Raw genomic sequence first — 13619 nt, 5'->3', positions numbered from 1 at the left:
TGTTTGCTTTTCCACTGTAGGAGCTGAAAGGGCCCCCAAAATCTTCTTTGACTGTATCTTTCCTTTTACTGTCCTACATTGTCAAGGGGTAAGTTGCATAAACTCAGTCAGTTGGATGCTTGTGAGAATCTGACTCCTGAATAAATGCCACAAGGACAAGTGAGAGAGTTGTTCATTCAATCCAGCAATGGAATCTGCTCTTACAGTGTCAACTTCCTATCCCTCTGCAACAGCTTGGATCCTTATCCATTTCAAAGTGGGTTCTCCTGCTTTCCCAGCAAATCTGTGAGCTCTTCGTAATAACAGTATCCTTGTGATAAAGCTTATTACCTTTAAATCATTTAAAGTTGGTATATTAGTCAGTTCAGATTACCGTAACAAAATACCATAGACTGAGTGGCTTAACTACAGAAATTTAATTTCTCAGTCCTGGAGGCTGAAAGTCCAAGATTGGGGTGCCAGCATGGTCAGGTTCTGAGTCAGAGCTCTCTTCCTGACTTGCAGATGGCCACGTCTTGCTGTGTCCTCACATGCGAAGTGGGGAGGGTGGCAGTCCTATCAGACCCCACCCTTATGACTTTATTTAACCTACTTACTTCCTAAAGACCCTATCTCCTGACACAGACACATTAGGGGTTAGGCCTGAGAATGAGGGCATACTTTCTAAAGGCAGAGGTACTAGAATATTGACAGTAATACTAAATTATTAGTATTTAAAATAACTTCTGAATCCAATCAGCCAAATGAGAGCAGCTGGTCCCTGGGAGACTGGCCTATTAGTGACAAGCTTTTGACCTTACTAGGATATAGAATCTGAATCACTTTTCAGACCCCAGGTATATAAATTGTTTCACTACCCCTTAATGGCTGCATATTTGCAAGTGTTGTAGGCAATTCAGAGAGGAAGTAAATGGGTTCACTTTAGTCTTTTAGGCACTTTGAGATATTAAAGCAGACCAAGCACCACTATCCTGGAGGCACAATGGCTGTTTCTCTGTTTTATAAACTTCTTAGATTTGATCTCTTTGAAGTTTAATTTATTCTGCACTTCCGGTGCATTTCTTTTATGCATTAATATACAACTTTTTGACATCTAGAAATTCAGGTGCTACATGATGGGTGAGCAGTTTCATTTCTCAGCACATAGGTTTTCCTCATTCCACAGTCGCACTCGAGCCCTTCACCCAATCTCCAGAGGCAAAATAATCATAATCATAATAAAATAAAAATTTAAAGTAATAAATTTTATGGTTTATATTACACTTCCCTCAGAATACAGACACCGTTTTTGAAATTCCCTCTATTCCTGCAAGGAAGGAAAATGCAGTGTTACTGCCACTTTGAAAACAGTAAAAAAAAAAAAAAAAAAAAAAAGGCTAGGGTTTATCTATGTAGATTTTTGGTAATATTTCTCCTAATACTGTCCATGGACCACTAGCATCAGAATTACTGGGTGGGGGGGGGGGGCTTGCTCAAAATCCATATTCTGAGTGCAACCCCAATTCTATAAGAACAGACTCTTTTAGCAGTTTAAGGCATCGATCCTCAGGTGATTTTAGTGTACATTAAAGGTATTTTATCCTACTTTTGGACATAGGGTTTGAAAAATGAAAACCTCAAGAGGACGAGCAATTTGGCTCATTCCCCCAGATGTCCCCATCACCTAGAACATTGGCTGACATTTACCACATACTCAGATATTACTGGTTAAGTAAATGAACAGAAAAGAACATGAAGTCATAAGCTTAAAATAGGAATAACTAGAAATAGGAGGAAGCATTGAAACATGTTAGAATTCTGGCTCCATTGTTTATCAGTGCTTGACCTTGGACAAAAACTTAACCTCTCTGTTCCTCAAGGTTCTCAAGGAGACCACTGGCTTAGCTTGTTGTGAAGAAAAAATGAATTTAAATATACAGAGTGCTTAGAACAATTCTCGTCTAAAACACTCAAAAATTGTGTTATTTAGCAGTAATCAGCCCGAGGTCAGGCATCTCATCTCAGCCAGATCTGACCTGGATTTTCTCACTCCTTCAACACTAATATATATTTGTGTGTGGTTTTTTTTTAAAATTTTATTTATTTATTCATGAGACACAGAGAGAGAGACAGAGACATAGGCAAAGGGAGAAGCAGGCTCCATGCAGGGATCCTGATGTGGGACTCAATCCCGGGACTCCAGGATCATGCCCTGAGCTGAAGGCAGACACTCAACCACCGAGCCACCTTAATATATATTTGAATGACTTGGCATACATCAGAAGGACTCCTCTTTCCAAAATAACACTTTCACCACGCTATTTGGTCTTTCATATATGGGTAGAAATTTCCACCATTGCAGTCATTTTTCTAAAGTAGATAGGGAAACAGCGACTGTTTTCTAGTAAAACAAGCACCTGTTACTAAGGATGGGGTGGCAAACACAAACGAAGCTCTCCATTTTTTCCCATTAGCTACTTTTCTCCTTTCACCCTGGCCAAAGATTAGTTGTGTCAGTGTGCCCACCAAGGAGTAGACTCTGGAGGTCCACACAGAGATGCATGCTCCTCCAGCCTCAAATTTGGAATACATACTTTTTTTTTTTTAATTGCTCGGGTTAAAGAGAAAGGGGGTGAAGGAGTGAAGGGGTAATTTTTTTTTTAAGATTTTATTTACGTATTCATGAGACACATACACACACACACACACACACACACACACACAGACATAGGCAGAGGGAGAAGCAGGCTTCATGCCTGGAGCCCAATGGGTGACTTGATCCAGGACCCCAGGATCAGGACCTGAGCCCAAGACAGAGGCTCAACCACTGAGCCACCAAGTGGCCCCGAGGGGGTACATTAAAAAAAAAAAAAAAAAAAAAAAAAAAAAAAAAAAAAAACTAGGTGAATACGGAATTTTAAATCCTGAAGACATTCATTTAACAACCTCTTTTTGTTTTGTTTCTGTTCAATCCAAAGCACTAAACCCCTTCCTGGGGTCAGCATTGATTTTAAACCATTATGAAGACAGAAACGACCACCGTCCCACAGATCGTGGCATCTCAAAGGAAGAACAAACAAACTAAAAGCTGTTTTCTCAAGGTCTGCTCCCTAGATCTACATTCGATAATTCTGGCAGCACGGTGGGGATAGATTTGGACCGGACACGAAACCCTTTTCACAAGAATTGATTAAATCTGATAATTAAAACAAAACCAGAAAACTTCCTTGTTCCTTCACCGGGGAGGCGCACCCCAGGAAAGGAGAGGGCACTTCAGGGGGGACGCATGTGTGAGGACGGCTTTTGCCTTTTGCTGGGGGATGGGGGGGAGTGGGGGGACAGAAGGTGGTAACCGGAGCTGAGATGTAAGAGGGCACATAGCATGAGAAACAGGACAAAAGCAGCAAGCCCAGGGGCGAGAGTGAGAAGGAGAAACAGGAGTGATGGGGGGTGGGGACACTTTAAAACGTTAGAAAGGGGCAGCCCGGGGGGCCCAGCGGTTTAGCGCCTGCCTTTGGCCCAGGGCATGATCCTGGAGACCCCAGATCGAGTCCCTCATGGGGCTCCCTGCATGGAGCCTGCTTCTCGCTCTGCCTGTGTCTCTGCCTCTCTCTGTCTCTCTGTCTCTCATGAATAAATAAATCTTTTAAACAAAATAAAAATAAGCAAGTCAAAGGCTAGGAAGAGGGACACCTGGCTCAGCAGTTGAGGACCCGCTTTAGGCTCAGGTCCCGATTCTCCGTCTGCGGATCGAGTCCCCCATAGGGGTCCCCTGCACGGAGCCTGCTTCTCCCTCTGCCTGTGTCCCTGCCTCTCTGTGTGTCTCTCATGAATAAATAAACAAATAAAATCTTAAAAAAGAAAAATAAATAAAAAGGCCAAAAAAAAAAAAAAGAAGAAGAAGAAGGCGGAGGCGGAGGCGGAGGCGGAGGTGGAGGGCCCCGGGGCGCCCGGGGCAGGGGGCGGGGCCGGCAGGGCGCCCGGGAGCCACACCCCCCGCCGCGGGGTCGGGCGCCCTCCCGAGCTCAGCGGGACTTTTCTGCGGGAACGGCCGGCAGGAGCCCCGGATGAGCGAGCCGCCTGCCGGGCAGGGGCCCTCGTGGCCCCGCCGCGCTGCGAATGCCGCCGCCGCTCCGTGCATCCCGGGGCGCGACAGGTCGTCTCCGGGCGCGGGGAGTCCGGCGGCGGCGGCGGCGGCGGCGGCGCGGGGGGCGGGCGCGGGCGGAGGCCTGGGCGGCTCCCCCGGCGGCTCCCCCGAGACCCTCCCGGCCGCAGACGGGCTGGACTGTGAGCCCTGGATCCGAGAGAAGGTGCTGTTCCTTCTGCACCCAGAGAGGTGGCTGGGGACTCCAGGGGACTCTGCAAGGGCAGGAGAGGCCGGCGGGGAGGACCTTTGCCCGGCGGCCGGAGCCGCCCGGGACCCCGACTGCGAGCGGGTTCCCCGCGGCGGCGGAGGCGCGCCCGGCTCCGGAGCGCCCCCCAGGTCGGTGCTCGTGAGGATCGTGGACTACCAGGCGACCGAGGAAGTCCTGTGGACCGCGTGGACCAAGGGCCTCGCGGCCGCCCGGACCCAGGAGCGCTCCGTGACCGCGATCACTTTCCGCACCGGCAGGGAGTGAGGCGGGCTGTGGGGCGCAGGGCTGCGGGGACCCCCGGGCTCTCCCAGCTTCGGGGGAGGCGCCCCCGGCCGCGCTCGCAGAGGCCACCTCGCAGCCCCCTGGGACTGGACCGCCCAAGGATAGGACACAGGGAAGAGGAACCGGAGGAGTGTTGCGGGCTAGTGGACGAGCGAGGCTCCTTAGGAAAATGCTGCTCCTGGAGCACCGACCTGTAATTAAAGGACAGCGAGGACCTTTCAAGAGGCCGGGGCAGCGCTGCAGGGAGGCGGATGACACCCCACAGCCCACAGCCCACAGCCCACACCGAAGGCGGAACTGTGAGCCACACCATACCTCCCTCCTTTGTGTCTTGAATATATTGTGACGGCCTGGGGCCCTAAGTCGTGGGAAGAGGGGAAGGAAAGGGGTTTTCACGTTGGTAAAATGTGGGCCTTTTGAAATACGAAAGTCGATTGTTGATTCTCACTTTGAAGTACCTCTCAGTGCACCTCTTGCCTGCCTCCCCCGCGCTCTTTAAGACCTAAAATCAGAAGTCAAGTTTGAGGGCTGCTCTCTGCAAAGGGGGTGGGGAGTAGATGGAGAGAGGGGCTTGTTTTAAAGCTGAAAAAGAAAGTAAAAAGAAATGAGAAAATTAAGGCATCAAGTAAAGAAAACCTTTCCTTTTTACTTTCCCCTGATGTGCACATTTTCCTTTTTTTTTATTAAGTTTTAGAAAAAAAAAAAAGTGGAAAAAGAAGAGGGAGAGAACAGAAGACCCAGCTTTGAAGGTTAAATGCCTTAATTTAAAGGGGTTTTACTACCCCCAAAGTATATAGTTTAGTAAAAATGCTTTTTACCTGGTTTTTATTTATTTTAATGTTTTAAATATGGCAGATAAATCTGATCTAAAGGTAGATAATGTAGAGTTTGCCATAAAATATTTTGTATATGTTACTGCTGTTTCTTATTAATAACATTTGTATTCAAAACTGGATTGAAAATACAAGTCTCTTCTGGTGCTATTGAAATAAATCTATTTGTTCCTCTTTTTTATTAAACATCACTTTTATTGATTCTTGAGTAGTGTGGTCTGATTTGGAGATCTGTGAGGAGGAAAGCATTCCCTATAGAGACGAACTGCTTGACCTACGCACTGTTGAAGAAGTATTTGGTTACTTCGAGAATTAACAAAACAAATGGATGCTGGCTTTTGAAGAGTAGACTGTTGAACAGTGCCCCCTACCTCACTCCTCCCTCTTGGATCTTTATTTTCAGTTGAGAGCTTGAAATGCCCTCAAATATCATCTGATCCATCTCTTACCTCCTGGCAGACAGATAGGTAAGATACCTATTTTACAGATGAGCCAACCTAGGTATAGAGGTCATGTGGCTTGGGTAAGTCACATAGGTAGTAATTGCAGAGGCTTACTGAGTAGAAAAGAATACTATATTCTCCATCCTAAAGGTTTGAGAATGGCCTTTAGTGGGACTTGCTTGTAAGTCAAAAGATGGCAGAGTGTCCTGGGTTGTCTGACTCATGTTTATGGGAAGTGCTAGAATTATCTCGATGCTCCCTTAGTCCTGCAGGGCCTGTTGGCTAGAGGATCACCACCAGCAGTTCTTAGGACTAAGAGATCCACACCTGAGGGAGGAATGCAGCACCTGACCTCATCTGTGTTCAAAGCTACTTGGGAGTAGAAAAAGTAATACAGGTCCCATAAAGTGAATTATCTTTTCTTCCAACAACCCTGTCTGGCCCCTATGTGAGGTTAAACTTCTTGGCAGACAGTTTTCAGGCCTGACTTAATTAATTGGTTGTGAGTCATAGTATATGCCCCAGGTGATTGAGCATTGAATATATAGTCAGCAAGAAAAGCTGCCCTAACATCAACCAAAACATCATTTGGTTGCCTTCTTTATGGAGGCCAACTCTAAGTTCAGCTTCTTGGGTTCAGAACTGCCCCACTTCTTACTTCTAACGGTGACTCTGGGTAAGTGATTAATCTGTGTGTTTCTGTGTCCTTATTTGTTAAGTAGGGTTAATATATAGTATTAACCTCATAAGGTTTTTTTCCTAGGATTAAGTTAAATGAAAAATACTTAATGCTTTGCATATCATAAATGTTCAAAAGTTAGCTGTTACTATGAGTGTTGTGATTGTTCACTTTCATCTGAAGCAGGCTTTTAGTCTTTTATTTAATAAAAAAAAAAAAAAAAGCTGAAGGCATACAGCACAAGGAATCCATACAACTCAAACTGGTGATTTTTATTGACTCTCTTCTGCATTCCTGAAAGAAAAAACTTCTCTCTAGCTTTTCCCAGAATGTATTTAATGGATCAATAAATACATCCTTAAATTTGTTAGAAATGACCTCCACAGCTTGTGATAAATATATATCCTAAGATTCAAAGGCCAAAGGTGTACATTGCTTGACAGGGTCTTTGAGGAGGTTCACTCTGCTTAGTTCCCCTTGGGCGGTAGGAGTTTTGAATACTTTCTTTAGGTATCAGGTTAGTTTTCCCTCTGGCATTTATTTGTAAATCTGATGCCCTACTGTCTCAGAAAAACAGAGTAGACACAGTTTTTATTTTATCACCTTTCTGTCAAAAATGTATTTACTCAAATCAGCTTCATAACTCTTTTAGTCCAAATATGTTTAGGTTAATTTTATCTCAAAAATTGTTTTTAAAGCACTCACCAACCTCCTCGTTAACTGCCTGCAAATGCCCTTACAGATTTCCTTCAAACCAATGTCTCCCAGATATGAAGTAACATGTTGAAGTACTATTGAATTTGCTTCACAGTTTTTCCTGATCCCTATTGTGTGAGGAGCCTGAGGGGTCCTTTCCCATTCACAGTGTCCTGGGAGTGAATCCAAAGTGAAACCCGAGTGTCCTGTGTTAAGAAATCTCCAAGAATGTCTGGGTCTTTGCTCTTTGGTCTTACTGCTGCTTTGTGGGGGAAAATAGGATCATCTCCAATTGTCCTAGGTGGATTATTTCATAGCAAGGACTCCTGGAAGCCATCTGGCCACTCAAGTGACCATAATGCAAATATCACAACCACCATTAGACAAGTGTTGGCTTCTCTGAAAACTTTTTTCCACACCTTTGAGATTTATTACATTTGACTTGCTGCTCTTATTCTTGTTGGTTATCACCAATATGTAATGCATGCCTTTTTGCTTATAGAGAAAGACAAATCTTCCTGTTAAAAGAAAAAGCTGGCTGTATCTGGGTGGTTCTGTGGTTGAGCATTTGCCTTTGGCGGAGGTTGGGGTCCTGGTATTGAGTCCCACATCAGGCTCCCTGCATGGAGCCTGCTTCTCCCCTTTGCCTGTGCCTCTGCCTCTCTCTCTCTCTCTCTGCTCTCATGAATAAATAAAATCTTTTAAAAAATAATAATAAACATAAAGAAAGAAAAGAAAAAGTTATATTCCTTATAGGAAAGTTTGAGGAATATTTCGTGAGAAAAAAGAAAATTAGGTGTAAAAGAAGAATTCACCCACGATTTCTTAATATTTGGTACGTTTCCAGTCTTGTTTTATGTATTTCATTCCATTTTTATGTGTATATACATACCTATACATATACACACACTTTTCTTGGCATAAGCTATATATAAAACCTGAATATTGTCAGTTACATAAAGTAAGGTACACTGATGCTATTCAAGGTGAACCAGGAGCAAGGGCATCTGTAAGAATTTTTTTTTTTTTTTAATGCAGACTCTCAGGCCGCAGTCCAAATCTATTGAATCATAATTTGCATTCCGACAAGATCCCTGGGTGGTTCACATTACAGTCTGAGCAGCATTGATACATGTATGCCATATTCAGTTCTATATCCTACTTGGTCACTTACAAAAACTAGAAAGTTTTCATTTTCTCTCTGTTCTCCAGTAATAAATCATTAACAACGTCCTGGAAAGAATACGTTGTTGAACAGCAAAAGCATTTAGAGATTACAAAAGACTGAAATATAGATTGATTTGTGAATTGGCAAGGAGATCTCTAAAAATCTTTGTGATTTTTCTTGGAATCTTCACTGTTCTAAAGTTTTTCCGTAATGAAACATTGATTGTTGGAGCTCAAATTATTTCTGAAATGTTCTATTATTTTGTCAGATTGTGAGACAATGCTTACCTAAAAACCCCTTAAGGGAAGAAGGGCAGGAAGTCATTAAAGAAAGCACTTGCTTCATTTCTGCGGCTGAGTCAGCCTCCAGCACTCCCCTAATGAATTGTGAGGGGGTGAGGAGAAAGGTGGAGCCTGACTGTGAATAAACTGCCTCGGATGAGAAAACAAAGGCCGTGTGACTCTGGAACACCCTGATATGTTTATAACTCTAGTCAGTACTTTGCTCTTTAATTAGGGAGAGCAAATCTTTATAACTTGCTGGAATGGAGAGGAGAGTAGACACAGTGCAGTTTACTTTGGAAAGAGTAAGAAATGACAATCAGTTCTTGGCACTGTGCTGCCAATATTTACTGACAAACGGTAGACTTGGTCAGCTTCCCAGGCGTGGAATGAACTTTATATTCAAAATCAGATTCTAAGTGTTTAAGATCGAATGAATACTTTTGGGGAGACAGCAGCCTTCACAAAATTGGACAGGCATAGGAAGGGAGTCAGTCAGCATCACATGGCACTTGGCGGGGAAACCAAGGCAGACAGGGCAGTGGGAAAGCTTGATAGCGACCAGGATGACCTTAACATTATCCTCAGTTTGACAAGTCCCCCCCGCCCCCCCAGGTAGCTTCTGACCTCTTTTCTTGGAGCATTTACTTTAGAAACTTAGCTTGTAAAGTCATTCTTTGCCTCTTTGACATAGAATTCTTTCAACTTCTTGTCTGTTTCCCATCAGAGGAATGTCTTTCTTAAGGATCTGGGAGCCATCTCTTGGAAATGGAGTCAATAGAGTTGGCTCCTGACTTCCAGTCTACGGGAGAAGGTGAGAGCCTACCTTAATATCAATTAGCAAACAAGATGGTTGAAGAATTGAATAGGCCAGCCTTCCCACCATGTCCTCCTGTGTTTTTCCACTAACCTACCCCAGTGCTTAAAAACTCTCCCACCTTCTATTTCAGAGGAGTTGAGTTCAGTCTCTATTGCAGTAAATTCTTTTTTTTTTTTTTTAAAGATTGTATTTATTCATGAGAGACACACAGAGAGAGGCAGAGACACAAGCAGAGGGAGAAGCAGGACTCTGGGATCATGCCCTGAGCCAAAGGCAGACACTCAACTACTGAGCCACCCATTGCAATAAATTCTTAAATTTATTTATAAAGTCTTTAATAAATTCTTCCTTGCCTATTCAATTCTGTCTGGTACAATTTTCCTTTGACAGTAGTGAAAAAAGGATGGGTTCATATATGCTCTGATTGGAAGCTATTATCATGGAGAAGCTAGAGACGGCTATCTAGAGAAGCTTCTTCTATGATCGGCTTAGGGCTTTCTCTAGTGTTTGGGGAAGCTGGCAGTCACTGACCAAGTTCTGATCTTTCTGGGCTGATTGCAGCGGAGGCTGTGGGTTCCAAGCTACTTGCTCCACAAATTGTAGGACAGAGTTCTACAACCAGATAATATCAGCCCCAGAGGATTTTTTTCTAAGAGTAAGTTAAAAATACTTGGAAAAGCAATAATACTCAAAATTAGCTATTATTATATTATTATCTGTGCTATTGTTGTTTAGTTCACTTTTTTTTTTTTTTAAAGATTTTATTTATTTATTCATGATAGACCTAGAGAGAGTGAGAGGCAGAGACACAGGCAGAGGGAGGAACAGGCTCCATGCCGGGAGCCCGACGCGGGACTCGATCCCGGGACTCCAGGATCACGCCCTGGGCCAAAGGCAGGCGCTAAACCTCTGAGCCACCCAGGGGACCCCCAGCTTCAGTCTTTAATAGCAAAGCACAGAACATGTACAACAGAAGAAATTCTATCAAAAGCAAACCAGTGGCTTTTATAAAGATGCTTTTCTGTCTTTTTCCATATGTATCATACATGGCCTGGCCATTGTCCATTTTTATGTTGTCTTCCATTAATTTTAGGAGCATCTTGAAGACAGAATTAGAAACCAGAAGTCCTAGTCACAGAATTCTAGAAGATCCAGTCACAGAATTCTTTTTTGGAGATTAATCACATTATATTTATTTCTTAGAAACCTTCAGAGTGCAACACTGCAAGTAGTTTCCTTATGGAGGTGAAATATGCCCTAATTGTTGGGACCCCAAATACTTTATAATGGATTAATGCCACTTTACTAAAGTAAGGGCTGTGTAGGATCTACCTAGGCATGGATATTACCCACTGGTCACTGAGGTTGTTGGGTGCATAAGCCTAATCTTAAAGCTGGTTTGTTATATAGCATGCCCCAGGTCCAAAACCCTGAGTACTAAAGTTGGTTCTGACCCCACTGGATTTTCCTTAAGCATGTGTCCATCTTCCAAAAAAAAAAAAAAAAAAAAAAAATCTGCGACTTTGAGGCTATTTGGGGATTTTTTTTTTCTTAAGGATTTTTATTTTGTTTAGTATTTTAGAGAGAGAGAGAATGAATGGAGGGAGAGGCAGTGGGAAAGACTCTCCAGCAGACTCCCTGCAGAGCCCAGAGCCTAATGCTTGATCTTATGACCCTGACATCACGACCTGAGCCAAAATCAAGAGTCATATGCTCAACCAACGGAGCCACCCAGGCATCCCAACTTTGAGGTTATGTTGAAAACTGACTAGGTCTGTGGAAATATGGGTATAATTGAATTCCCAAATTCAACTTACTTAGGAGAAAGGTAGGGGGAGTATAATGGGTACCAGATAATTTTTACCAAACCAAGAGAACTTCCAGGATGGGCTTCTGTATATACTCAACTTCTGTAAAGATTGATTCTCTGACAGTTGGTCTCCATGTCCCGGAGCATGCCTGTGGACTTCCCAGGCTAGCCTCAATATTAATCCAGATCCCTGAGGTAATAAGTTTCAGGATACACAGTCCTTCTTTTCTTTTCTTTTTTGTTTTGTTTTGTTTCCTTTCTTTTCTTTCCTTACTTTTTTTTTAATTGAAGTATAATTAGCATACAGTATTACATCATGTTATGCAATCTGTCATCCCCAAATAACTGAGTGGGAAAATGTACAAATGTAGTAGTGAAATAATCTTATAATCAAAGTGTTGGAGTGGAAGAAAGGAAATTCCGTGACCTGTATTGAATGGCATGCCGAGGACTAGGCAATGGTCAGAGTTTGTCGCAAGAGCAAAACATAAGCTGTGTGTCACCTTTAGAGATCTTAAAACAGTGATAAAGCTGGACTAGAAGTTTGCTTTTATCATCCCCAAGTGCTTAGTGATAGAATACTCCTTTCTGAAAAAAATCTATTGTTGATCTAAGTTCTAAAAACATCCTGTTACTGTTTGAATTTTAAGAATACAGATGTAAGCTTGAAATAAACAGGTTAAATTTTTTCTTTTCTATTTTTTTATAGGGAAGATTTTTATTATTATTATTATTATTATTAATTATTATTATTATTATTATTATTTAATTTTAGAGAAGGGGGTGGGGTAGGGGCAGAGGGAGAAAGAGAGAGAGAATCCCAGGCAGGCTCCACACTCATTGCGGAGCCCAATGGGAGGCTCAAGCTCACTCCCATGAGATCATAACCTGAGCTCAAGAGTGGACAGTAAACCAGACTGAGCCACCCAGGTGCCCCTATGGGGAAGATAATTTAACGATCACTTCAGTGTTGTCTCCCTAATATCTCTCTCACACACATGCACAATCAACTACATGTGTTCATTTTGAGAATAGATGACTAAGAGTTTAGTATCATTTGAACTCACTCAGAGGATATGTTGTATCTCCAACCTCTATTCCTGCATTTCAGGAATCAATATAAGCATTAATACAGGTATTATAGTGATTAAGAAAAGAACTTGAGTTCCTTTAATTCTGACATTGTAGGTGACATTATGTGTAAAATTTAAAATTAGGAAACAGCAAAATATAATATTTTTTGTTTGATAAGTCAAATTTAGTTCACACATTAACTGTTTTACTGGATTCGGATAGTATATTTAACATTAAATTTATTTTTTATTCATCATCAAGAGTGAATCAAGAAAATAAAACATTACATGAGTAGTATAATTTAGTAGTTCTCTTTCTGTTGCAGACACTTCAATTTTATTAAAATTTGCTTACTAGTTACTGGACAATTATTTACCAAAATTATTATTATATCAGATGAACCAAAGAATTAAAGTTAGTTGTTTTACTTTATGATTATTACTGAATATTCTTTTCTCGTACTGTTTTTAAAAATCATCTTTTTGGTACCAGGTTCACCAAGTATGCCACTGCAAGCATGTAGTCATGAAGTCTCAAACATGGGGGATGAAGAGTGTTGGAATTAAAACTAGAGATTTCCTGCTCTCTAATGAAAACTGTTTCTGTTCCCCTAATGAGAAAAAGCAGCCCACAAATTCATTTTGACTTTGGACTGACAATTAATTGATATATGATGCAATACCAATTAGGTTCTAAGTGCAGCTCAGAAAGTGCAGCTACCTGCATTTGAATGTGTTCAACAATAAATTAAAATTAGCAGGTCCTGTTTCTTTATCTTTGATGGTTTTGTTTAGTTCAACAAAGTCAGGGAACCTCAGTATCCCCCACCTGACTTATTCTAAAAAGGCTCGGTGGAAAATGTTGCATTGGGGATGACCAGGAAGGACTTAACATTCCTTTCAGTTTGACTACACTTTAGACAGGCTGCTTTCTGCCTCTAAGCCCTGACTTCCATTTTTTTAGGGCATTTACTTGAGAAAGCTTTCACTTATACATTCTTTCTCTCCCCCTCTGACTTGTAAATCTTTAAAAAAAATACATCTCTTGCCAGTTTTACAACCCAAGAATGTCTTTCTCAAGGACATGTGACCCATCCCTTTGAAAAGCAGTCATCAAGGAAGACAGCACCCTTATCTACTTGTCTCTGTGGAAGGGTAGGAGCCTAAGTTTAATGGATGCTAATTAGCAAACACAAATGG

At 42.2% G+C, this 13619-nt stretch overlaps 1 protein-coding gene across 1 annotated transcript; it reads left to right on the top strand.

The window, feature by feature from the left end:
- The first annotated feature begins 4008 nt into the window (after window positions 1-4008).
- On the top strand, window positions 4009-5650 carry C7H6orf141 (chromosome 7 C6orf141 homolog). The gene has a single exon (XM_072832709.1). It carries the CDS (start codon window positions 4047-4049, stop codon window positions 4596-4598), a length of 552 nt encoding a protein of 183 aa, XP_072688810.1. The 5' UTR covers window positions 4009-4046; the 3' UTR covers window positions 4599-5650.
- Window positions 5651-13619: the final 7969 nt, after the last annotated feature.

The sequence above is a fragment of the Canis lupus genome, chromosome 7, assembly GCF_048164855.1.
Source record: "Canis lupus baileyi chromosome 7, mCanLup2.hap1, whole genome shotgun sequence".
Lineage (NCBI taxonomy): Eukaryota > Metazoa > Chordata > Mammalia > Carnivora > Canidae > Canis > Canis lupus.
Note: the sequence above shows the minus strand (reverse complement) of the source record. Positions and strands in the feature narration are given on the sequence as shown.